This window comes from Pleurodeles waltl, chromosome 2_2 (genome assembly GCF_031143425.1).
Source record: "Pleurodeles waltl isolate 20211129_DDA chromosome 2_2, aPleWal1.hap1.20221129, whole genome shotgun sequence".
NCBI lineage: Eukaryota > Metazoa > Chordata > Amphibia > Caudata > Salamandridae > Pleurodeles > Pleurodeles waltl.
Window position 1 is genome coordinate 875,375,427 of NC_090439.1, and position 26,875 is coordinate 875,402,301.

The following is a 26,875-nucleotide window of genomic DNA, read 5'->3' on the forward strand; positions in this document are numbered from 1 at the left end:
TACGTGACTTTTTTGAATTTGCATGACCCACCATCATGTGCATTAGACTGATTTGCAGTTGATATTGTTTAAATGTGTAGCTAATGTTTGTATTACATGAGGGGTAATTAATGGAAGGTTAGGCTCTTGCAGTTGCCTGTCTAGGTTATCCACATTGCTTCATCAATGGTTCTAACTAATTTTGCTGTATGGAGAATACTTTTTGTCATTAGAACTATTGCGGTATAAAAACTAAGTCAGTTTTTACGGTCTAGCTTGACAGCCAAGCTGTCGCCACATAATTATGTGACTGCCACTAGAGAGGGACTTTGACTCCACCCACATGTTGCGATCCAGGAGTTCATGTCTTGATTGGGCAGAAGGGTGCTTCAACAAAAAAGTGCTTACCCACCACCATCTGTGATTATGTTGCTTATTTATCCAGCTGCATGAGCTTGAACTTTCAGGGGCACACACATGACATTGTACTGCTGTCAAAATGTCTTGGATAACTAGATAATGTTTGGTGTTTGTCTTTCTCTGGCAGCAGCGCAAATGAGAGGATGGCAGTAATTAACCTACATGGATTTTTAGATTTGGCTTCACAGTGCAACTGTTGTGTGACATTTCAACCTATACTTATATTGTTCTACAGTTCTTTTCTTCCACACAAATACATATGCTATTTACTTGTAATGCTTCACCTTACCATACAACATTCCTTTAAAGACAGAGCTATTGGCATTGCTATTGCCTGTTTATGTTTATCTGCAGTAGTTATCAAGCACCATGGTGCCATTCAGCAGATATTGTTGGAAACTGACCAATTGGTAGGAAGTGACTGGTGAACTCATCAGTAACTCTTTGTATTCAGCCACTTATCCTTACAGTGGCAAACAGCTGTGGCCCGTCCTTTATGGCAGAGGGGCCACACACACACACCTTTTACCCCTCATGAAGAGTGCCTGTCAGGCTGAGCAAAGGTCAGCCTGACAGGCACTCTTCATGTTCAGATCAGGCAACCAGGAGTGAGACGTGTGCGATTTGCACAGACTCGTGGCTGCCTGAGCTGAACTTTGCTGGGCTGAAGAGGTCACAGCTCCTATGGGCGTGAACTCAGCTCAGCAAAGGTGCCTCGAGGCCCTTCCCCTCGGTGACAAGGGGAAGCGTCACGATTGACTTTGACCTCGGCGATTAAGGTTTAAGCCCTGAAGCGCCCAGGGCGAGTGTCAATCAGTGACACCGCGTCACAGAGTGGGGAGGGGTCAGAAGTCTCACTGACCCCATCCCACTCTGTGACGAAGTTGGGACTCTGCTGCCTTCCCTCATTGGCTGACTTAAGGCCAGCCAGAAAGGGAAGGCAACAGTCCTAACCCTCCTGAGACCTCCGTACTGAAGGTAAGTGTGCATGTGTGTTTTTCAAATGAATGTTTGCTGTGTGCGTGTATGTTTGAATGTTGATGAGTGTTGTGAATGGATGCGCATGCATATGTAAATGAATGAGTACGAGTGTGCTTCCCGCCCACGCCCTCCCTCCAAAAATTACCGGCTGTAACTGGTGGTAAAAGACTGACTCCTTTGCAGTGCATGGACATGATGTATCCAGTTATAAGGGTGACTCCTTGATTATTTTTTATTAAAGCAATGCTTGCCATGTCTTAATGGATGTTGGAAATGGCCTTTTTCTCAGGGTTATCTCAAAACGTTTTGCTACCTTCCTCCTATTTTTTCTGACCTGTTTTCATTTGCTTTAGGTCTCTGGGCACTTTATCATTGCTGAACAGTCCTAAAGTGCAAGTGCTCTCTGCCTAAATTGTATTGGTGATTGGTTTATCCCTGATTGGCATATTTGATTTGCCATTAAGTCCTTAGTTTAGTGCAGCCTGTGTGCTCAAGGCCTGTAAATCAAATTGTACTAGTGGGCATGCAGCACTGATTGCTCCCACAGGTGTAGCCCTGGAAACATGTCCCAGACTTGCCACTGCAGTGTCTGTGTGTGCAGTTTTAAACTGCCATGTCGACCTGGCAAGTGCACCCACTTGCGAGGCCCAAACCTTCCCTTTTACTACATCTAAGTCACCCCTAAGGTAGGTCAGAGGCAGCCCTATGGGCAGGGTGCAGATTATTTAAAAGTAGGACATGTATGGTGTGTTTTACTTGTTCTGATTCTGAAAACTGCTACATTTGTTTTTCACTATTGCAAGGCCTATCGCTCCCATAGGTTAATATGGAGATTGCCTTGAAATATCTTTTAAGTGTAATTTCCTATTGGGAGAATATGGAGATGTGGAGTTTGGGGTCTCTGAATCCACAATTTGAAATGCATCTTTGGGTGAAGTTGGTTTTTAGATTGTAAGTTTGAAAATGCCACTTTTACAAAGTAGGCATTTTCTTGCTTAACCATTCTGTGCCTTTGCCTGTCTGCTGAAGTACACGACTGAGTCATGATGACAGTTGGGCTGTTTTTAAATCCCCTCTAGATAGTCACACAAAGGGAGCTGAGGTGTGCCCTGCATCCTGATTGGTCTTTCTGGGCTAGAGTGGTAGGAGAAGCTGGCACTTGCACCTGAATAGGGCTGCGTCTGTCCTTACTCAAAGCAGTCTCCAACCCTCTTCAGTGTGTCTGGGACCAGGACAGGAAAGGCAGGGTCTTGTGCACTACAAAGACTTCCCTTTGAAGTTTGTCTACTTCAGAGGCAGAAATTAGTACAAGTACTGGACCTATTAGACCACAACTTTGGAATCTTTGTGGACTGAGGACATTCTGCCAGGAAGAAGAGCTACATGATGTAGGCGGGACTGCCACTCTGCCAGTTGCTTTGCTGTGCTGGCCTGCTGCTTGCTCCTTCTGTCCTGGAAGTAAAAGTACTGGAATTTGCTTTCTACAACCTGCTTCAAAAGGTGCTCCAAGGGCTTGGACTGAGCTTGCATCCTGTTAGAAGTTTCAGGGACATCAAAGACTTCATCCGCCAGCACCTGGGCTCTCTTGCTGAGAGTCCTGATTTGCCAAGGGGTGGCAAATCCAGATCCTGGGCTCTTGGGAGCGAGTTCTGGTGAAACCAAGTATATCAACTCCAGAGCGACTTTAGAACCGTCATAGCTGTCTGACTCCTCACCGCTGCCTGCACCAAAGCCATGGTCCCCACTGAGTGCAGCATCCATCGCCGCGAGCCCGACACCGCTGCAGCGCCTCCACAGTCCAAGCACAGCGTGAGTACTGAGTGCCATGTCCCTGACGTCTGGGACACTGACTCCAACTCCGCCGCAGTACCTGGTGTTGATTGCGACACTGCGAAGTCTACGCATCCCGTCTTGACCTGCTGTATTCATCAACCCCGCCGGATCGTAAGGAACCAACACCTCACCACTGATGCTGCATCACCTCCCTTGCAACCGTAAGGAACCCGATGCCTCACCTCCCCTGCCTTACAGTAAGGAACTGATGCCTCACCTCTCCGTTAGCAGTAAGGAACCAAAGCCGCACCAGCTGCAGTGACGCCTCGCCTCCCAGACTCTGTGCAACGTCTTTGTTTCCTCATTGTGTCTAACATTACTGTGCCTGGGGTCTGTGTGACTCCATGACCCTCCCTCGCGAGTAGCGTTGGACTGTTGGGAACAACTCTTTTAACTACATCGTGCTAGCGCCAGTTGGAGTTATTGTGTTTCTCAGCACTTTACTGAGATTTAATTTTTAAAAATTCATTTCTTTGCTTGTGTATGTTGGATGTTTGTTGTTTTGGTCTTGTTTTACTCAGATACATTCTGGCTATTTTTCTAAACTGGTGTGGAGTACTTTCGTGATGTTTTCACTGTTACTGTATGTGTGTACAGATACTTTACACATTGCCTCTGAGATAAGCCTGACTGCTCGTGCCAAGCTACCAAAAGGATAAGCAGGGGTTATCTTAACTGTGTGACTCCCTTACCCCGACTAGAGTGAGTGTCCCTACTTAAACAGGGTGCAAACCACTGCCAGCTATAGCCTCCATTTCTAACAGTGGTGATGCTGCCTTATTGCACAGGAGAGAATTCTTTCTTTCAAGAACAGTGTCCATTTGATGTTAGGAACAGCACAGTGCAGGGAATGGAGGTCTTTGTCTAGAGGACGGGCATTTTTTCCAGATAGGGTGCCAGCACCCACCAAGGCAGTGAGGGGTCTGCCATATCACCGGCTTTGCTCTGCCTTATACTGAAAATGCTCTTTCAATGGAGAGTCTGGTGCAGTGTTAGTGCTGCCTACCTTGCTGCCCAAAGAACCCTGCTGAATATGGCTGCTCTTCTCACCACGTAGATCTTTTCACTACAGTGCAGATACTGTCACCTCATTATGCCATTTGTTTGTAGAGGGCTGCCTTACTTACCCTGGGTTTATCAATCATCCTATAGTTTGTTTGTAGTCTCAATGCACTTTGTTGCCTGCAGATGTGCTCCACCAGTGGAAATGGATTTCCTAGAAGGTACTGCAGATAAGGGAATCTCCAAGATTACGCAGCCAAGAAATGTAATCCTAGTGTTTGACATGGTTCCTTGTATTGCAGGAGAGACCAGATGCATACCCTCCTCTCTGGAGCACAGGGAATTCTTGCACGGAAGGCGGGGGCTATATTCAGGCCAGAGGTGGTGGACCCTACCCTATTGCCATTATTCCTTTCTGACAGGCAAAGTGAAGATCAGGCTGCCCGTACCTCCACCTGATTCTTGCATCGTAGATATTTAGAGGGCCATTGCCTGGATGATTACAGCAATAATGGCATGACTGCTGTTCATGCTTTTGTAACTGGTAGGTAGGCTGTGGTGCATTGGTGGAGGAAGACCTCTTCCAAGGTTTTAAGTAGAGGTCTGAGTAAAGCTAGCACTACTGCTATGAGTATGAGGAAGTGTGCAGAGATGCTGACATCTCTCCATTCCTGTGCTTTGTTTATTTTGAAATGTTTCTGAACATTCTGTCATAGAAAGTGAACAGTCAAGCTAAAAAAAACATAATAAGAAATTGAAATAGGTTAAGAAGCATTCATAAAAAGCTATTGCTGAAGGTTAACTTGCACTGTTAAACAATACACACTCAGTTCATTGCCTCAGAAATACTGTCATCGCAGTACAGGGTCTCCTATATCCCTCTGCCCCCACTTAGTGGGCCACTGGGTAACAGCAAACTACAGCCTTTTCTGTTATCTTTAGGGCACAGCCTGTCTGCCTAGGAGAGTCCCCTTCGTGTTCTGCCTTCTTTATCATATAGGCTCCGAATAGGCCCCAGATGTCCCTGGGCCTCTCCTTTGGCACCAACAGGGATACGTAATTTTCGGGTCTGTCATTGCAAAATATTTAAAAATAAAATTCAGAGCCACCCCTGGAGTATAGGCATAAGTCCCTTCTGTCCGCACGAGGCACTAGGACCACACGCACACTAGGTGTACGTGTGGTCACTGGTCAGTGCTTCCGGTCACCAGAGACCGAGGCTGGATTCCGGGTACAACAGGACACTTTGGCCCCAGCAGAGAAAGGACGTGCCGGAAACAGCCTGTGTGTGGGCCAACGAGAACAAAAGAAGCAAAGAATGTGTGCACCCCTACCGGTCTCATTTGTCGTCCTTTTATGGGGGCCTTCAGCCATTCAACTGGCGACAAAGGTGGGACTTGCACATCACAAAGTGCTCCCTGCATTGGAGCGAAGCCTGATGTGATGCCCACTGCCTCCGGCCATCAATGCAACCTCGACTTCCTGTGGCTCAGTGTCCACACCCAAAGAAGTGCGCGGTAAGCACTGCTAGACTGTGCTTGTTTGTCAAGGCTCCTGCATGTAATCCCCAATACACGCAAGATCTCGCAATACCGTGACATCATGGGTGGCCATCTTTAAGTCAGGCATTGGAACGGATGAGGTTCCCAGAAACAGTGGTGGCCATTTTAATAACAGGCAAAGCACAAGAACTACTGTGGTGGCCAGTTTGAAGTCCGACAAGTCATAGATATACCTGAGGAGGCTATTTTGAAGTCAGGCACGCCAGGGAACCTACAATCAATACAACAAATACATTTACACGGTGGGCATACAAACGCAGCACACACCATAAGAACAAGTGAAGAACACTGCAATGACACAGCGTGGGCCCAGATGTTGCACCAACACTACTCGTAGACTGCCAAACAAACAGTAATGATGACAGCTGCTATGCATCACCTACACGCAGTGTCTCTGATCATGGCGGATGAATTCAATGGAGGCATAATCCTAGTGCAATTTTCAGATGCCCTCTGCCATTTGGCCTCTCTGACTCTCAAACGAAAGGCACTCGCTGGGAAAAATGGATCATGCTCTTTGAATGATACCTAAACGCTATCTGCAAAGGCTACACTGATGAACAGGAGAGGGACCTGTTTCTAAACCTGGTAGGAGATGATGTTGAAGATCTATTAGTGACTTTCACGCCTGAGTCAATCACCACCTGCAAACGCCTAATAAAATGCCTCACCGACAGTTTCGACCCTCAACAAAACATTGACTTTGAACGCTACACATTCAGCTTCGCATGCCAACAAGCAGATGAATCGCTTGATGATTTTGCGACTAGACTGTGTAAACTAGTCACTTACTGCAAATTTGACAAATTCAACAACAAGACAGCAATCGCGTGCTATTCAGATGGAAAATGGGAGAATGGGCACAGAGGAACAAGCTCACCGAAAGGCCGGCAGCCACAACAGACATGATAAACAACTACCCGTGAAGGAAAAACGAGAACGGACGTGTTATAGCTGCAGTATACCCACATCGGTGCCTGCCCAGCCAGGGGACAAAAATGCCGGAAATGCAACTGCCACAACCACTTTGTAAGCATCTGCATAGGTGGCCACCTCAAGACAGAGAGAGGGCAACCTGCCCGGTCACGAATTACCTCAAACCATCACACGCATCACATGGAAGCACGCAGCTCTTACACCGACTCCGATGACGCCAGTGCCCAGGCAGCCAAAGGACGTCTATATCTCCTGACACATACCCAAGAACATGTTTAAATAGTGGATGACAGCGAATAAAGAAGACAGCAACAGTAGATCTAAAGTCGGAAATCACCCAACACGCTTTGTACTTGGCAGTGGAACCACATGTAACATCATGTGCGTGTCAGAGTATGACAAAATGAAACTCAAGCCTACACTGCTGCCTTCCACTGTTGATGTATTTACAAGGGGTGCAAAGCGCCCCCTACTAAATGTGGGAAAATTCACAGAAAATGCTTACATACAATCCCACAACTGTGAGAGAACAGGTCCATGACCTACGAAGAGATGTGCCAGTGCCGTTTCTGCTCAGCAGTGTCACTGCCCAAGTAAGGGGCCTCCTAGCCATGATGTATCACATGACTGTCACACCCTGTGATCCTCAAGGGGCTTGGAAGACTGAAGGAAATGAGGGTCACCCTTCACTGCAATGAAGCGGTCAAGCCAGTGGCTTAAAACCACTGCAGAGTTCCTGTGCAGGTGCAGATAGAGGAAGAACTGAAGAGTCTGCTAGCACAGGACATCCTTGAGCCCGTGGATAGACCAACCCGCTCGGTGTCCCCCCATCATGGCGGTGCCAAAGAAGGACACACAGAAAATAAGAATGTGTGTCAACATGCGCCTATCGAACACAGTCATTGAAAGAGAATGACGCCCAGGACCTCACCTAAATCACATGATTAGCTGCCTCACTGGGGCCTCTGTATTCTCCAAACTCGATCTATTCAAGGACCACCATCAACGGGAACTACACCCACAGTGCTGATACAGTACCACGTTTTCTACTTACCTAGGGCTCTTTTGGTACAAACAATTGAGTTTTGGGGTGTTATCAGCAGCAGAAATATTTAATGAACTGGTGAGACAAGTGATTTGGCCTGTAAAAAACTGTGTGAACTACAGCGTTGACATCTTAGTATGTGGTCGCACAGATGATCAACATGACTCAGCACTCCGGGAGGTGTACGAGCAGTTGGAAACAGCTGGACTAACACTGAACGAGGACAAGTGCGAGCTAGGAAAGAGAGAACTCATCTTCTTCGGACACCTTTTCTCCCAAAAAGGGATGCGCCGGATCACAGCAAGGTGGAAACATCATGCAAGACACAGCCTCCAGCAGATGTAGCAGAAGTGAGGTCATTTCTAGGTCTGACAAGCTGCTGTGCTCAGTACATCAAAGACTTTGCCATGGTGAGTACTCCACTTCGTAAGCTGACCAGACAAAGACAGCCATTTTGTTGGACCTCAACTGCGACAAGGCATTCGAGGACATTAGGAAGGCCATCACCGCCGTAGACCACCTTGCATAATTTAATGCATCCCTATGCACAGAGCTCACTGTATATACCAGCCCAGTGGGATTAGGAGCCATTCTAGCTCAATACAGGCCCGGAAGAGACTCACCAAGCCACATTATTGCATATGCAAGCAGGAGCCTGTTGGAAGTTGATTGAGCCTACTCTCAACCAGAGAAAGAAAACCTAGTGGTAGTCTGGGCATGCAAACACTACCACATGTTCATTTACGGGAAGCCGTTCGCCATTATAACAGACCACCAGGCACTGGTCGCAATCTATGGAAAGCGCAATGCAAAAATTCCACCGCAAATTAAAAGATGGGGAACGCACTTGATGGACTATGACTTCAAAATAGTGCACAAACTAGGGAAGGAGAACAACCCTGCCGACTACATGTCTCAACATCCTCTACCATAGACAACTGATGCTTCCACTGTGGCCGAGGAATACATCAACTTTGTGCTGCGACAAAACACACCAACCTCAATGACACTGGAAGAATTAGCGCAGGAGAAAATGGCCGACGTCACGCTACACACAGTCAAATGACTCATGCAACAACAGAGATGTAGACATGTAATGGATGGCAGCCCAGTAGTTGAAGGAGTAAGATGCGAACAACTACTTGCACTCAAACAAGTACAGGAGGAACTATCAGAAACAGAACAAGGGCTACTGCTACAAGGGACCAGGATAGTCATACCAAAGACAGTTTGAAAAAGGACAGTCAGTCTGGCCCATGAGTCTCACAGGGGCATGGTGGCCACAACAAAATGCTGAGAAAGAGAAAGTATGGTTCCCGGGACTCGATCATCTGATAGAAGACATAGTCACAAACTGCCAGATAACAAGCAGGCAACCCAAGCCAGAACAGCTACACATGTCTGATCTACCCGAGGTCGTATGGAGAACACTGGTCACAGACTTCTATGGGCCTTTGGACACCGGAGGATAGCTGTTGGATTTCATCAACGAATACGCTCATTTTCCCATAGTGCGCTAGGTGCCATTGACGTCAGCCACTGCCATGCTACCAATTCTAGAGGACATTTTTCCAGCCTGGGGTGCACCTCTGACACTGAAGGCAGCCAATGGACCCCTGTTTTCAGGAGAAGAGTTTTGCAGGTTCATGACATACCTGGGAATACACCAGAGGAAAATAACACCACTTTGGCCGCAAGCAGAGGGCATGGTGGAAAGGTTCATGAATAACATAAAGAAGTCTGTCCAATGTGCAAAACTAGCTCAAAGTTCTGTGGGACAACCGAAAGACCCCACATAGCTTGACAGGGAAGTGCCCATCAGAACTGGTGCTAGGGAGGGCATGCAGCACCCGTCTGGCTCAACTTGAACCCAAGGCCCCAGCGGATCACAGTGATATTGTCGCACATGACCAAGAAACCAAGAGGAAATTGAAACAAGCTGATGCCATGCCATGCCTTCTGGCCTAAAGCTGGGTGACATGGTCCTTGTACGCCAACAACAAATACAAAAATCTGACAGCCCGTTCTTGAGCCAACCTCGCAAGATAACTAACATCAAAGGGTCGATGATTACGGCAGTGGCAGGATCCTACTCCACGACTAGAAACAGCTCTCACTTCAGAGAGTTCAGAACATCAGACAAGGAAGGAGAGGCATGGCCATATGACGGATGGACATCCCTCAGTGAAGGCAAGGGGGAGCCACCAAAAGCGACTCATCTGCACAAAGAGGACCCCTTCCAGACCAGAGTTGCAGGAGAAAGAACAGCCCATGAAAAGAAAAGCTCCAACCCAACAAGAGTGAGCAGGAAGCCCTCTCTCCCTCGCATCTTCACGGCTACTGGCTCGAGGAGAGTATAGAACATTCACAGTCCAGAGGACTGTGAGAAATTGATTTTTTGTAATTATTTCTCTCAACAAAGGGTGGAGATGTCGGCACAGGACATTAGGACCACACGCAAAGGTTTACGTGTGGTCACTGGACATTGCTTAAGCTCACCAGAGACCAAGGCAGGGTTCCGGGCATGACTGGACGCTTCTAGCCCAGCACCAGTAGAGAAAGGATGTGCTTGCCATCGGCCTACGTATGGGCCGACCAGAACAAAAGAAATAAATAAAGTGCGCACCCCTACCGGTCTGCTGTGTCGTCCTTTGGTGGGGTCATGGGCGATACGACCCCTTCAAACAGGGATGCGCCACACCGTGCTAGACAAGTGCCATTAACAGCACCACCAATGTTCTCTGAGAGGAGAGACTATCCACAACATAACACAGGAGCAGCGGCAGTGGAGCACAGCTCAGGTAGGTGTCAGCTACTCTGTTAATCATATGAGCTACGTTTAGCTAGAAGTTGTGTATGGAGGGGACAGTGACAGGCAAGATGCAAACCCTCTGCTGGATCTATAGAGCATCTTTGACAGTCAGAGCAGCTCGTTGCATCCATCCGGTGCAGCTGATCAGGAGTATCATATATCCTATTTAGGAAATTAAGTCTACGTCTGGAGTTTATCGGCATGTGTTTAGTTTTGTCACAATATCCTCGTTTTCTTAGAGAGTTTCATCCTCACTTCCGCCTCCCATTGTGTTTTGGTAGGGATGGCGGACAGCGGAAGAAGTTGATCCTTAGCTTGTGTAAGGGATTTTTGCATTTCTGTTGCCCGTGGTGTGGAATTGAAGCTTGCTAAAAGCATTTTCAAAATATTACAAAATGATTTGTCATTGTGAATTGCTCTTTCACCTCTGCTGGATTTCCCCAATTAGCTGACTGATGTACTGAGGGCTGTCAAAGACGTATGTTGATTGTATCAGTAAGTGAACACAATTAAAATGTATTGAAAAGCAAAGGTGCAAGTCTCCTTCATACTGATGCCAAAGTTCACCTCGTTATGTGCTCCAAATGTGACACAGTGTGCCTTTCACAAAACTAGTACAAAGGTGAGAAGAATCCTGCAACTGCTTATTTTTTCTTGGTCTTCAGAAACATGCCTATGCAGATCGTTATATGTCTGAAGAAACGTATAAATGTGTCTTGTAGCTAATGTTTTTTAAAACAAAACGTGAAAACAATTCTTTCAGATAAAGGCACATTTCTTAAAAAATAAATGTTGTGTTTTCCCTTTTATTAAAAATACTGCTTGCGTTGCAGTATCCTATAAGTTCGATTTACACCTAAAAGTTACACCGTTTTGAGAGGTAAAATGCATTTTCTAGCCACTGATCCAATGAAACATTTTTCTGCGATTAGTAACGTTGTTTTGGGTGTGTTTAATTTCATTCTATAATCCTACACAGTGCAGCCTCTTTGCCTCTGCGAGTTTATCCTGGAGTGTTTTTCTTTGGCCGAGTAGTGGTGGAGGAATTGTGTTTGGCTCTAACCCTCTGTACAATTGACTCCTGTCATTAGAAGAGCCCGTGGCTCCAGTGGGAGCTGTTAGGATCAATTTCCTTCCCCTTTTCAGTCATCTCTGCACAAACACTTGAAACCCAAACTGCTTTTTCATGACATAGGATGTTATGATAGCTTTCGCTGTATCATGTGTACTGGAGTTAAACGCAGTCTGATAATGCTATAATAACACTCTTCCATCTTTTTTGGATGTGTTTTCTGGAACAGCAGCGAGCAGTTAGCTCAGTGGGACAGCCCCATGCGAGTAAAGCTGTCGGTCTGGAAGCCGTGTCTGAAAACCCTGTTGGTCGAGCTGCTTCCCTGGGCTTTGCTTATCAACCAGTCCAAGTGGGATCTCTGGCTCTTCGAAGGAGAGAGGATTGTACTCCAGATTCCAGCCGGGAAAACCATGATACCACCTAATTTCCAGGTAAACCTGTACACCACACTCTTACACCATAGTGATCAGATCAATACCTCACTTCTTCCTCAGATGGAAGCCTACCAGCTCACGCAACATGTATGTTGGTAACATCACACTGGGCTTCATTACAAGATGTTCTGTAAATTGAGAGTGAACTACCAAGGGTGGTGATATTGATTCCAGCAAGTGCGCAGGTCCCCCATGCACCCTCAGTTACTGAGCATCACGAGTGTCCAGACCCGGAATCAGGGAACACGTGAGTCATGAAATTACTGGGCCCATTCCTACACGTATACCACTCTGTCTGACTCGTAATAGTGTCCACTGTATGACACAATCATGGCTGCCTGTAAGTAACACTCCAACAAGTGTCTTCAATAAATATGTTAAATGTAACATGTACACCAATAGCCTGCTGTAGGAGTGGTGCTAAAAATGTTGCATCTGTATGATGCTTATAAATGATTGACTTTTCTACAAAGGACACTAGCATGAAATGTGCTCCAGACGTTTACAGTTTCTGCCAGGGTATGCTCCCCTTTTATTATTATTTTTAGACCAATTATTTCGTGCTTTTGGAACCTCAATTTCTAATTTGAAGACATTGCATATGCTTGTTGGTTGTTGCCCCACTGATTTTCGAAATAACTACAAGATGCTGACACTGGAAAGAGAAAGTTTGGGCTGTAGCTGTAGCAGATAAAGGGTATAATTAATTATTAAGCAAGTAATTTATTTAGCAAACTATCAAAAAATAACAAGTGGAAGCAGTTAGATCTGTCAAGACCTAGTCCTACAGAAACTAACAAAACTACAGGTTGGGTAGATGGCCACAAAGGAATACATCCTAGGTTGCTGTTGGATTACGGATAGGTTTTTAGAACACTACAAGCCACCCTGATTCATTTCTGTGTTGTGAAAAACTGATGTAGCCTCCTCATTCATTATCAGTTGCTGTGAGAACCTAGCAACTTCATTATAATATACTAGGTCTGACCTCAGTTCGTCTAGAAAAGGACAGATTGTACCTCACCTTTCCTGCTTTTGCCAAGGGCCAGCCATTATTCGCCTACATTTTGGGATTTTTTCCTAGGATTTCTCATTCAATAAGATCACAGAGCTGCTCTGTTCATTACAGCTCTCTGCTTGACATTTGCCATTGAGTAATTGGTTTCACTCTGAGAAGCATCTTTGGAGTCCGATATCTTTTTTTCCTGAATCCTGTCTAGGGGAAAGCAGAGTAGTACGTGGAGAGCTAACATTGTGATCTGATGCACCGTGCATTTCATAATGTTGCACCCTATGCTTAAACATCTCCATCTAAACATAATGTCATTGTAGCATTGACCTGAAAACTGTCTATTCGTTCTCTTCACATTTGTTAGTCATTGATCAGTGTGTAAAACCACCAGCTGAAGTGGAATCCAAATAAAACAGAAATAGTGGTGCTAAGCCTTATTTGTCAATGCTCAAGTAAGATCTAGTTTATGTGGTATGTCTTGCCCCATTTCCAACTAAAATAATGAAAACCTTTGGTATTTAGATGGACTCTAACTTATCAATGCACAATAGATCGTGCCAGTGATGACTAAGGGTTGTTACAACTGCGGTGGTAGTGTCTCCGGACAGAACTATGCTCACAATGCCAATTTAGCATCTCACAACAAGAAATTAAAAAGGGCTTGGCTCAAGCTGCAATGAAGATGAAATGACAAAATCATACATTGCCAGGTCATTGATCCCTTTACTGGTTGCCTGTACCGAGGCATGGCTCATGGAGCCACAAACCACCATGACTCAGAATTCCTCACTCCTAGATTTTCAGTTTATTAGACAGGTGGATCACTGCAATCATCAGCTAACGCATATTTGGTGGTGCAGGATAAAAAATAGGCTAATGTGGTGAATCTGACTTTTCCTTCTAGGTTACCATATTTGGATTTCTATCCCTTATTAAATTACCTAATATTCAGACTTAACCTTATACCTTTGGCACTCAAAAAACATATCCTGTAACATAAAATGAAAACTGGCAAATAGGTACTTTGCCTAGGCTGCCCATGATTCAGTGCAGAATCCCTACCATCTCAGCCTACTACCTTCTGCTCAAGATCTGTCACCACTTTTCACTCAGTCAAGACACTAGCGATTTTAATTCTAAATAAAGGCCTCTGTCAGCCTTCACCTCCTTGGCCATCCACGCAGCTCAGTCAAGCTTTTGCAAAAGTATACAAATTAGCCATTCAGGCCTGTTCACCTTGATCAGGTCATTTGTACAGATAGCCGTAGAATAAGTCATGGTGTAGAACATGTTACTTCAATAAATTCCTAACTTTGGCGATCTAAACTGTTAATTATTTAATTCTCCCAACCCTGCCCAGCTGTCGGCCCCTTGAGATCCCAAACTCAAAACAGTCTTACCACCCAATGCCACATCCATGTTTAGGTAATTCTGCTACTTAGCAGTTATCCACTGGACATTCCTCTACCTCACACAAAGATCAGATTGCTTGCTATCCACTTGAAGACCTCAGTGTCCAGCTATTCCAACTGAAGGGCTTGCACCAACCTTACTCGCAGCTATTAGTCAACATGTAGGCAATAATTTTTTTGTTTTTGTTTTCCTCAGCCACGCCTCATCACCTGATTGATGTTACCATTCCATGTATAAATCTATGTACTTTTAGACACGACCTCTGTATGAAATTTCTGGTCAAAATGCTGAATCAGTAGCTAAACACAAGGGCTAAAGGGAAATCTTGCAGTAAAGTAACAATTTCTGCCACAGGGGTAGAAGAATTATTTGGGATATTCTTGCTAAATTATTCAGTGCATGTAATCATTTTCAAATTTGTATGTATATGATAGACACAACTCAGTGTTTCTCCACCAACATTCCTCTTTCACTTGTTAGGTAGAATCTGTGAAATATGCTGATGCCCTCTTCTTTGAGGAGTGGTTGATAAATTCTCAGTGTCATGTTCATTATTATTGTAATTTCATTGTCTCAAGGGAGTCACTATAAAGTCTTTCAGTATCACTTCTATTTCCTTATCTATTACATGTCCCATGCATCATTGTTTTCCTGCGTTCTGTTTTTTTTTTTTAATGGATCGCTTATATTCTGCCACAACTGTGAATAGTTGTGGTCAAGCATCCACCATTTAAAATATCGAACTTACAGGGTCGAGTGTGCAAAGAAGCTTCAAAATATGCCCCTGTTGGGTTACCCCTAGCCTTAGACCATATATCTACATTTTCTGGAATTTATAAATAATTTCAGATTTACTCCTGGGAGGAGTTGTCACATTTGTAAATGTAGTTAGTGTATATTTATGACTGTGTAATATATCAGACTACTTGCACTTGCTCACTTTTTGGCTTTCTTTCCTTTGGAGAAACCACTTTCCCTACACCCTCACCAATTTTGGGATGGTCCCTTCTCTTGTTCCACACGGAAAATGGTTACTCCTGACCCTGACAGAAATAAATGTGCATCTCTCGATGACATTAATCGAAAGATTTGTGAATACTGAAAAAATGTTCAGCTCATTTTACGGCTGTCCATAACCTGAAAATGGACAAAACCCCTGTTCTTATGAGATTTACTCTCATTTAAAAATACATTGTAATGGTGTCGTGTGTGAATAAATCTACTTGTGAGGGTGAATTCATGCATTACAAACCTGAATTGAGATGCATGAATGATGTCTGCCTGTGCATCACTTAGATATGCAAATAGCTTAGTGAATTAGGCCTATGAATGACATTCGTACAAAGACAATGTGAGCTCATCATCGGCTTGCACTGTCAGAGCCCTCAGTAGCTCTAATGAGAAGAATGTGTGTTACAGCATAGTAAAAAAGTTAGTATAGCTATGCTGTGTGACTTACGTACACACTTCCATCAGATCACCATGCCCACTGGACATGAAACTAACTTGGTTCTCTGTGCACTCGAGTACGACTCCACGGCCCACTGCTCAAACACATGTGTAAGCCACTCACCCCCACAGTTACCCTCTCAGCGGCTCCACACGCAGACCTAGCCAACTGTATATGATTTAGGTGTAATTTCTGGAATGTTTATATGTAATGTACTGTCCCTTATATGACACCATTCATTCCCAATCATCTTTACCACCTTTATGTCGCCTACCTTCTTGGTACTAAGTAGAGCATTTCTGGTAGAAATCTTCCATTCAGAAAATAATACAAGCAGAAACAAATATTTCTATTTCAGGAAGCCTTCCAAATTGGAATCTACTGGGCTAACACCAATACTGTGCACAAGTCGGTAGCAGTCAAACTTGTTCATAATGTGACATCTCCCAAGTGGAAGGATGGCGATAATGGAGAAGTTGTTACACTCGATGAAGACGGATTGGTTGATGCGGAAATAAAGCTGGGTGCATTTCCAGGTCACCAGAAGGTCAGGATAACTATTGAAGTGTTTGGTGATGACTTTTTTATTTTATTATTGGCTTACCTATTTTGTAAGCTTTGTATATTGTGTATAAAGCTCAAGAGGGAGAGAGCACTTCACGTGGAGCAATAGCATTTTACAGCCTTCTAAACAGTTGTAGGTGGAAAAACTGTAGGCTTGTATATACAACATGTGTATAAAGAGACATGCAAGCAGGCATTGTAGTGGGTAATGGATAGGATACAGACTGCAGCCTGCACAGGGAGTGAGGCCAAGGACAGAATGATCTCAGCTGAAACCCACATTCAGATTGTACAATATGAAGAAAACAATGTCCTGGACAACAAGGGGTTCAGAGCAGTTACAGAATTAACTATTATTCTTACAATAGTAATCAGCTGGATTGATATAATCAGTCTATACAGAGTAGCTCCACTGGGCGGGTGTGGCTATAGTTCACTGAAATTGCAGCTGCTTCTATTGCAGATACTCATGTGTTTCACATTACACCTCCTCCTATCCTATACCAGATATTACTGATATGACACCATTTCATTTTCACTGAATTGAAAATGTCCTTGGCCCACCTGAATTGTGAATGTGTAAATCATACATACAGATTCCTTTCTACATATCAATGCCATGGGAAGAAACTGCAGCATAGACGTGGGCTAGACAGGTCTGCTGGCTGCATTGAAGTAGTAGCAAAGGAAGAGGTGAAGAAGAAGAAGAGTGTGTGTGTGGGTGTGGATGTGTGGTGTCTGCGTGTGTGTATTACCTACTTGAAGACAGGTCCAATCAAGTGGGGGATACCATTTTGTACACGTTGAGGATTGCCAAAGGGAAGAGGTGAGAGGCGAAGAAGCGTGTGTGTGTATGTGTATATATATATATATATATATGTGTGTGTGTGTATATATATATATATATATATATATATATATATATATATATATATATATATTAATAATTACCTACTGGCGGTCACCAGTAGGTAGTTATAGTTAGGTCTGCTTTTCCATAGACAGAACTTTTTTGGGGTTTGCTAATAACTTTGCATTCATTTGATGAATCTTCACAAAACTTTCCAAAAAACGCTCATCCACGTTAGCTCCTTCCTGGAAAGTTTCGGTGTGATCTGTCATGTGGGGGGCAGAGAAAAAAGTGGTCCCAAAACGTAAAATCCCCATGCATTTTCCATAGACTTCTTTAGACACTGCTATAGCAAAAACCGCTGAACTAAATTACACCAAACTCGGCAGGAAGCTAGATTTTGGTCCAAAGATTGTGCTTTTTGTGACTTGGCTTAAATCTGTTCAGTAGTTTTTCAGAAATTAAGGGTCAAAAGTTATTGTATATTTTGACACTTGGACTTGAAAGAGTCTCGCAAGCCTCCTGCAAGAGCGCAAAATCAAAAATGAGGCCCTGTGATTGGTCTAGGCCAGTTTTTGCTGTGAGCCGTCACACACTCGTTGGAGCGAGAGGCTTTCACGAGAACCAGGGCTGTGATTGGTTGCCTGTTGGAATGTTAGAAATGAAATGGTAGCCATTACTGCTTACTGTAAAAATTGGAGTTGTTGTAGAAATGAAGCAAAAAAGCTATATTGGGGGCAGCAGAAGGGCATGCTGTCCCCCTAAATTTAGAGAGGAGGTTTTTAAGAAATAACCGCTGTGAAGATAATAAATGTATGTTTTTAACTAATTTGTACTAACACGCAGGATAGTAAATAGTAAAAAAGGAGTATGTGAGTTCTTAATACATTCTACTAGTAGAAATACATATTGTGGCCCTTGTTATTGAGAGGAAGCATGTGAGCGATAACTACTGTGATGGATAGAAGGTTAACTCTTACTTTTAATTTTTTTTACGATTTTGCAAAACACAGTGGGACTGTGAAAAGTAGAAAGGAGTAGGTAATTTTTTAATACACTTTGGTATGCACTCTTGCTACAGTGATAGATGGTGTTTATCACAGTCTACTATTCACTGCCATTGGCTTGGTAAGAGTTATGAGTCGAGTAAAGTTTTTTTCCCACACCTTACTATGCACACCTCTTATCAGAGACAGGGACGTTAGCAGGTAGGACAGTCTCTGGACAGAGCATACTATGCACGCAGCCATCGGCCCACCCCGAACGCCCCTAAATTTCCTGTCCCAACACCCCACACCTGAGAGCCTTGTCATCCAGGCATCCTCATCCTTGGGCGCATTACCTTCCACACCTCTGGATAAGGAATCAGGAAGGCTGGAACAATTTGGGAAGAAGATGTTTTCTTCCTCCAGTCTCGTGCTGCGGTCAGTGAACACTGCATGCCTTTTGGGCAGTTATACTCACTCTGTGGGGTACAGTCGCGCAAGTTCTGCCGTAGATACCGGAGGAGGCCTGTGCTATCATCTCCCAAGCCGTCACTGATGGGAGAGATGTGGCAAAGTTCACTATCAGATGTGGGCGGGAGACGACCACCTCTCTAGGTAGATCGGTTGCAACGACGGTGGCCGTGAGGCGCCATGTCTGGTTACGTACATCTGATTTCTCAGCTAATGTCCAACAGACTTGCCCTTTGATGGCTCTTATCTCTTTGGAGACAAGGCGGACTCAGCTCTGGAGAGGATCAAGGACTCCCGGGCTATGGCTCGGTCCCTTGGCCTTTCCACTGTCCCTCGTCCACAACAGTCGGCCTTTCGGCCCTTTCGTTGCCACGGAAGAGGCTCCCTGTCACGACCTTTTCCCAGCCACTGTGCCACCCATGCTGTTCAGCCGCTGCGTGGCCGGGAATGCGGAATCCCATGTGGGCTTAGGACGGAACCAGAGGTCTGCCCAGTCCACCCAGCCCCTGCTGCAGCCTCCAAACCCTCCTAGTCCATCCCCTCACTCTGGTCCAGTTGGCGGCAGAATTTGCCATTACCTGCCCCAATGGGAATCACTACGGACAGGTTGGTTTTGTAGATCGTTCGAAGAGGCTACTCCCTCCCCTTTGAATTCCCCCCCCCCAGCCATGCCTCAATCATTCGGCCGTAAACTAGAGGATCATTTGGCACTTCTCTTCCAGGAAGTCACAGCTTTCTTGGCCAAGGGAGCCATTGAGAGGGTCTCTGCACCAGAAGTAGGTTGTGGTTGTTATTCCCGCTACATTCTGGTGCCCAAAAAAGACAAGGACTTACTTCCTGTCCTAGAACTTCGGGACCTCAATCTCTTCCTCAAGAAGGAGAAATTCAAGATGCTCACCCTGGCTCAGGTCCTGTGTGCCTGGGACCCAGAAGGCTGGATGGTAGCGTTGGACTTGCAGGACACTTATTTCTGTATTCCCATCCTGCCTGCCCACAGACGTTACCTACGATTTGTGGTAGGTCACGAGCACTTTCCATTTACTGTGCTCCCCTTGGGCCTCACCAGCGCCCTTCAGGTGTTCAAGAAAATGATGGCGGTGGCTGCAGCTCATCTGCGCAGGTTGGGGGTTTCAGTCTTCCCCTACCTAGGCGACTGGCTGTTGAAGGCGGACTCACCCTCAGAAAGTCGTCTCCCACCTTCAGACTATGGCTAATCTCCAGCATACGCTGGGGTTCACTATAAACGTGCCGAAGTCCCACCTTACTCTGTCTCTCAGATGCTTCCTTTCATCTGAGCTGTTCTCGGCGCAGTGCAGTTTCGGGCCTATCCTCCCAAAAAGCGAGTTCAGGATATTCAGGCTATTATTCTGATCTTTCAGCCTCTATATTGGGTTTCGGTGAGAGTGACTCTGAGGCTGCTGGTCCTCATGGCCTCCTGCATCCTTCTTGTGACACATGCCAGATGGCATATGCGGGCTCTGCAGTGGGACTTGAAGTTCCAATGGGTACAGCATCAGGGAAATCTCTCCAACATGGTCCAGATCTCAAAGTGGACTGCAAAAGACCTGCATTGGTGGTCTTCGAATCAGTATTGGGTCAACAGAAGATTCCCTCTCTCTGCCCCAACCAGATCTATCCATAGTGAAGGATGTGTCACTTCTGGGAGGGGGCGGCCACATGAGAAAGGAAGAGATCAGAGGCCTTTGGTCTCGGGCGGACTCTGGGCTCCATATCAATCTTCTGGAGATCCAGGCGATCAGGCTTGCATTGAAAGCATTTCTTCCCTCTCTCTCAAAGGGAAAGTAGTGCAGGTGTTCACATACAACACTACTGCCATGCGGTACTGCAACAAACAGTGCGGAGTAGGGTGCTGGACCCTTTGACAGGAAGCGCTACGCCTCTGGATATGGCTGGCACATCAGGACATCACCCTGGTAGTTCAACATCTGGCAGGCTCTCTGAACTCCATAGCAGACGAACTCAGCCGTCCGTGAATAGCCAATCACAAATGGCGTCTTCATCCAGTTGTGGCGCAAGGTCTCTTTCAGCAGTGGGGAGAGTATTGGTTAGATCGGTTTGCCTCCGTGAAGAACGCGCAATGTCAACGGTTTTACACGTTGGAGTTTCCAAGGCAGCACTTGTTCGGAGATGCTTTTCGTCTCGAGTGGAACTCCGGCCTCTTTTCCGCCTATACCACTTATGTCCAGAATTCTCAAGAAGATCAAGAACGACCGGGCCCAAGTAATCTTGGTGGCTCCGGACTGGGCATGGAGAGTATGGTATCCAGAGCTATTGAGCATGGCCACCGATCCTCACTCAGACTGCCCCTTCAGAAGGATCTTCTGTTGCAACAGCAGGAGACGATTCTTCACCCAAACCTGTCCAATCTCCGCCTTCATGCGTGGAGCTTGAGCGGCAGCCGTTGACAGCTTTTGGCCTTCCACCTGAAGTCTGTGATGTAATCTTGGCAGCCAGACGTCTCTCCACCAAAATGGTATATACCTGTCGTTGGCATAAATTTGTGGCATGGTGCACCAACAAATCTGTTGATCCCCTCTCTGCTCCTCTTTCAGAGGTTCTTTTGTTAATTCTTTCTTTGGCCCAGTACGGCTCTGCTTTGGGCATACTAAAGGGCTATTTATGAGCTATCTCAGCCTTTCTTAGGTTGCCCGATCAGCCTTCACTCTTTAAGTCTGCTATTGTTAGTAGATTCCTTAAGGGCTTCATCCATTTGTTTTGTCCCACTCTGTTTATCATGCCTCAGTGGGACCTCAATCTTGTCCTTACTTAATGTGTAGTCCCTTTGAGCTGATGCACGATTGTTCCTTACGGCCCTTTCTTTCAAAACAGTTTTTCTTGTTGATATCACTTCTGCTCACAGAGTGAGTGAGCTTCAAGCTCTATCTTCCAAGCCCCTATTTTTATCTGTGCACCCTGACAAAGTGGTGTTACGCACTAAGCCTTCCTTCCTTCTCAGAGTTGTTACACCTTTTCATGTAGGCCAGTCCATCACTTTGCCTACTTTTTATGCACCTCCCCATCCTTCTCATAAAGAGGAGAGACTCCACCGCCCGGATCCAAAAAAGAGCGTTGGTGTTCTATCTCAATCGTAATAAAGATTATCGGTTGGATGATCAACTCTTTGTTAGATATGTAGGTGCAAAGAAAGGGAAGGCAGTGCAAAAATGTACCATCTCTCGATGGGTTCTTCTTTGCAACAAAATGTGCTACGCTTTAGCCAAGAAGCAACCCCCTGAGGGCTTGCATGCTCATTCCACCAGAGCAACTGCTGCTTCCACTGCATTAGCATGTGGAGTTACTGTCCTGGATATCTGCCACGCAGCTACGTGGGCGTCCCTGCACATGTTTGCTAAACACTACTGCCTGGACAGTCAGGTCCGTCAGGACGGCTACTTTGGTCGTTCTGTCTTGCAGGACTTCCTAGTATAATCTTGGTTCGCAGCCCACGTCCGAGGATGGCATTTCTTGGGTATCTATTCTAAGGTAAGGAATCTGCAACTAGAAGTCTCTATCTGATGTACAAGTTACTTACCTTCGGTAACGAAATATCTGGTAGAGACATTCTAGTTGCAGATTCCTTACCGGTACACCCATCCTCCCCGCTTGCGAACTGATTTCTAGGGACAGGCATAGCTCTGGCGCACCAATCTCAGTGTTCTTAACGACTCTGTGCTTTGGCGTGGTAAGTCGTTAAAAGAAGCTGATGTCACTGCGTGAAGGGGGTGTCTATGTACTACTGCCGATGCCATCACGGCGACTACGATGCCCGTGGAGTCGACCGACGCCGCCTACCGACACGCAAGGGTATTGCTTGAAGAAAAATCTCCATATCCAGTCTGACGCCTGGGGGAAATTCTAAGGTAAGGAATCTGCAACTAGAATATGTCTCTACCAGATATTTCATTACCGAAGGTAAGTAACTTGTACATCGACCCTATAGCATACACTTCATGAGTAGCTGAGTCCACATTGACTCTGAACCGCAAATGAAAGGGTAATCACAGATGAAAGGGTAACCTGTCATGCACACAGTGTTTAATCTGTCTACAGCTGTTCAGGACAAACCTAGTTCCTCTATATACTCAAGCTCTGTTACATAACTAATGCCCTACTACAGCCTATCTTTACCTGTATCAAACCCCTGACTCTCACTGCACCTACATTGAGAAATTAAGTTGATATCAGTATAAAAGTGGGAACTGTTAATCGTGTTTACACTATGGAGAGAGTTTACTCTGTGCCACACCATTTGCAGACAGTGAAATTCTCATGAGAATTACACCACAATGTATTAGAAAGTATCTACTAAACACAGTGTACAGTCTATGCAAAACTAGTCCAAAGAGCAACCATTCACCTAAAATAACCAAGGTCTGAAGGTGCTAAAGATCGTAATACATGCAGTCTTCATACAGCTAGTCCATCTTCTGAAGTAAAACAATCAGGTATACATGGGTTAGTACCTGGTACACACAGTCTTCTATATTGAGTAGAAACTGTCACGCTGTCATGATTCTGTCTAATAACTCATAGGTTTCTATATTACTTAATATGTAGTACGTAGAGTCTTTGCTCTGATGGCAGCTTTTTATGTAGTACCAGAGCACTTGTGTGGAACATAAAGACGCCAAGTCAACTGTCACCTGCACACAGTTACTTTTCATTACAAAGATTCATAAAGTGTTCAGTACCTCTACACACCTATGATGCTATAGTAGCATGTGTGTTTTGTACATACTTATTCTGATAAGATGGGCAAAATTAGGTAGAAAAGTAATATGGTAGTTACCCGCCACTATGGAAATGATAAAACAAAATAACATACTTGTTGGATGATGTTCTCAGTGATGTCATTTGAGATGTCATAAATGATGCCATATGACATGTAATGAGGGATGTCATTTGAGAGGTCGTAAGCAGTGCATGGTGGGGCCGCAAGTTATATAGTAAGTGCTACTAACTATAACTGCTCAACTTCAGTTTTTCTTTTTTAGTTTAAACATTAATGTTGTCAGTGAGCAAGTCACCTAACTATAATGTTACTTTAACCTTTGTTTTTTTTCAGTGAACGTATATATATATATATACACACACACACAGAGAGCAGACTCATCGACATAAGTTGCTAAACGCACTGAGCATTCAAATAAAAGAATCGGCAAGTTAGTTTCTCTCGCTCAACGGGTACAACTTAAACTAGAGTTGATCTTAAAATTACAAGCTATAAAGAACATTTATGTAACGGAGAACAGCAGTGCTTACCTCGCTTGTGACATTAGGAGGCACTCGGGAATGCATACCATTATCCAAAATAAGCCAGAAATAAATGACCGCTAATCCTGCATTGCTTGGAAGCGTTTCGACCTCGAGTAATTGCAGCAGTTCATGAAACCCAACAGAATATCTCTTTCCTCCATAATGGTATTAACCGTTCCCCTAGTGCAAAACGAGGACGATCTGCTTATGGATCATATATCTTTAAGACCGAAATGCAGGTGTGAAAGTGGCGCAAGGGAAGAGGAGCGAGATCCAGTGGCAGCCTCACTGCGCAGCTTTTATTTATTTTTTATATTTAAAATGGCCAGAAAACCCTATGGATGGATAGATAAACGTGTTTGCAACCGTGTCAAAAAATTGTATATAGCGTGGCAGAAGAATTATGTTGGTCAAAATGCTATGTGCCAGAGCCAAAAATATATCTTTTGTATGGCAGTGTATGGTTTAGCAAAAACAATAACTTTTATGCTCACATTTCAAAATGTAGCCTGTGAAGCTGAGCCAGCAGTGGGGACTGTACACATACGGCCACGCTGGAGTACACTATCACAGAGAGATTCCACCTTCCACATTAAAAAAAAAACAGAGGAAATAAAACCAGAAAAATGCTATGGACAGACACACCACACTAGCTCATAAGACCTTTCTCACACAGCCTCTTTTCTATCGTCCACAAATGTGCCTGAAAAGTTGGATATTCATTATGTGCTTGCTGACACATTTTGGTCATTTGTACACATTTAAATGTTAGATGTCATTATTTTCTAACCTAACAATACTGAATTTATCAACCGCAGGATGAAAGTCTCTGTTGGCCCTGCCAAGATGTGAACTTGTGATAGACGTCTGCTTACCTCTCTAGGATATCTCAACACTACTTTGAACCATTACAAAGTGGATGCACACATACAGATGTTCATTGCATGCCTGACACAGTAAGCCCTAAAGAGTATAAGCTTAGGGAGTCCCTCATTTTGTTGATTGGTTGTATGGTCATTAACACTTTTTGGGGGAATTTTGAAATACTTCTTTACTATGGGTCCGGTTCCTGGATATCTGAAGTCCCCTTAACTTCAGATCAAATATTCCTAGTACTGGAGACTTAAGGCTGACAACCGAAAGTTTTTTGAAATAGAGTGTATCATGTTCATGGAGCTACATCCAGAAAAGCTCCCGGTGACATAGCAGTGCTACATAAAACACTACATAAAATTTAAAAAATTACATCTGGATGGCACTGTGTTCTTCTGATCCTCAGTGAACACACCTATGCTCCCAGAACCTGCTCGCGCCATAATTCTAGGTTAAAAGTCTTTGAAGTAGGTCTACAGGGATCTGTATGGTACCCAAGTGACTAAAATGAGTGTTTCCGTTTTAGTTATGTATTGAGGAGTTTTGTAGAGCACTAAGTGTTAACCTTCGATCACTTCAGAGAACTGAAAGTCACTTTTGGTTGTTTCAGGTGAGTAGTGGACAGGGTAGTAAAGACAGAAAGTAAAGGCAAAGCAGTCCTATCAGAGCAGCAGGTGGACGGCGATAGATGGGTCTAGCAGTTTTTAATATAGGCCTGACCAGTTTACCATAAAAGGTTTTGTAAACGTGCCAGGCTGACATTGTAGATTTTAAAAAAGTGACATCGCTGTTCCACTGTGTTTTCTGTGTAAGATGGATAAAGTCTGGTAATTATTCTCCACCCACAATTGCCACAGGCTGTCTGTGAAAAATAAAATATAACGTGTGCTGGACATGTGTTGCAGAATGTGGGGCGCTTAGATTCACAGTCAAAAATAATAGTTGTCTATGAATGACCATAGATAAATCATGGTTAACCATGCTTTTCCAGTGGACATAAAAAACAGGCATTGACCCTTGTAATCATACCCATAAACGTGTGACGTTCCTTCCCCTAGGAACCTACTCCCGGTAAATGCTATCTCGGCACATTCTGCCCCTTTGACAAATTTCAGTGCGGGAGAGACGGGATACAAGTTCTGAAATCAAAACACAACAAACACTAACAACAGCACGGTGAAGACACAAAAGATTGTATGTGATTAGTGCTTGCCGGGTTCAGAAATTGAAAGCAGGGCTGAAATCACACTAAGTGATGAAGGATGGCTGGTGATATGAGTGATAGCTCTTATTCAAGGACAAAAGCGATAGCAGTAGAAAGATACCTTACTTGCATGAGAAACTCTAGAAATTGATAACACACTTGTTCCACTGTCAGTAAAATATGTTTTCCCTTCTTGGTGGCCTGCTGAAGTTGTCCCAGTTCTGCATCTCATCCATGGTTCGGTACGGCATTCAGATTTTGCAAATTGAAGACAAGACAACAGTCGTCAACAACACCTCATTCCAGATTTATTACAGCCCACAGCTCTCCGTCCCAGGACAACAAGGTGGAGATGAGGTAAGGCCCTTTTTACATTTCTTTTTGTGTTACACTGCTCCTAGAATCAGCACGAGCCCATCCTCACCCAAAACAATATGTGATCTGGTAAATCTGGAAAAAATGTGCAATGTTTATAGGCTGTGGAAAGTAGAATGCTTAATATTTCAATCTGGCTTGAATTAAAACTGGAGTCCATGTTAAATGTTGCTCTGATCATTAGCGCTCGGCAGAAATCTAAGGCTGTGCATGCTCCCTACACATTTTACGATGAGTTCTGCCAGGGCTCCATATGTTTGTGACTGCATTGTAAAGTGTAGCAGTTCTGTCCACCGGTAGGCTACGGAGGCACATCTGCCAGAC

General features: G+C 44.7%; 1 protein-coding gene across 3 annotated transcripts in view; it reads left to right on the plus strand.

Moving 5' to 3' along the window:
* The window catches only part of VPS13B (vacuolar protein sorting 13 homolog B), a 2,423,697-nt gene that overhangs the window by 2,240,439 nt on the left and 156,383 nt on the right, over positions 1 to 26,875 (plus strand). For all 3 annotated transcript variants that reach the window (XM_069220546.1, XM_069220545.1, XM_069220547.1), the window contains exons 49-51: positions 11,872 to 12,073; positions 16,310 to 16,498; positions 26,387 to 26,533. In XM_069220546.1, the coding sequence (XP_069076647.1) occupies positions 11,872 to 12,073; positions 16,310 to 16,498; positions 26,387 to 26,533 (538 nt within the window). The remainder of the gene's footprint in view (positions 1 to 11,871; positions 12,074 to 16,309; positions 16,499 to 26,386; positions 26,534 to 26,875) is intronic.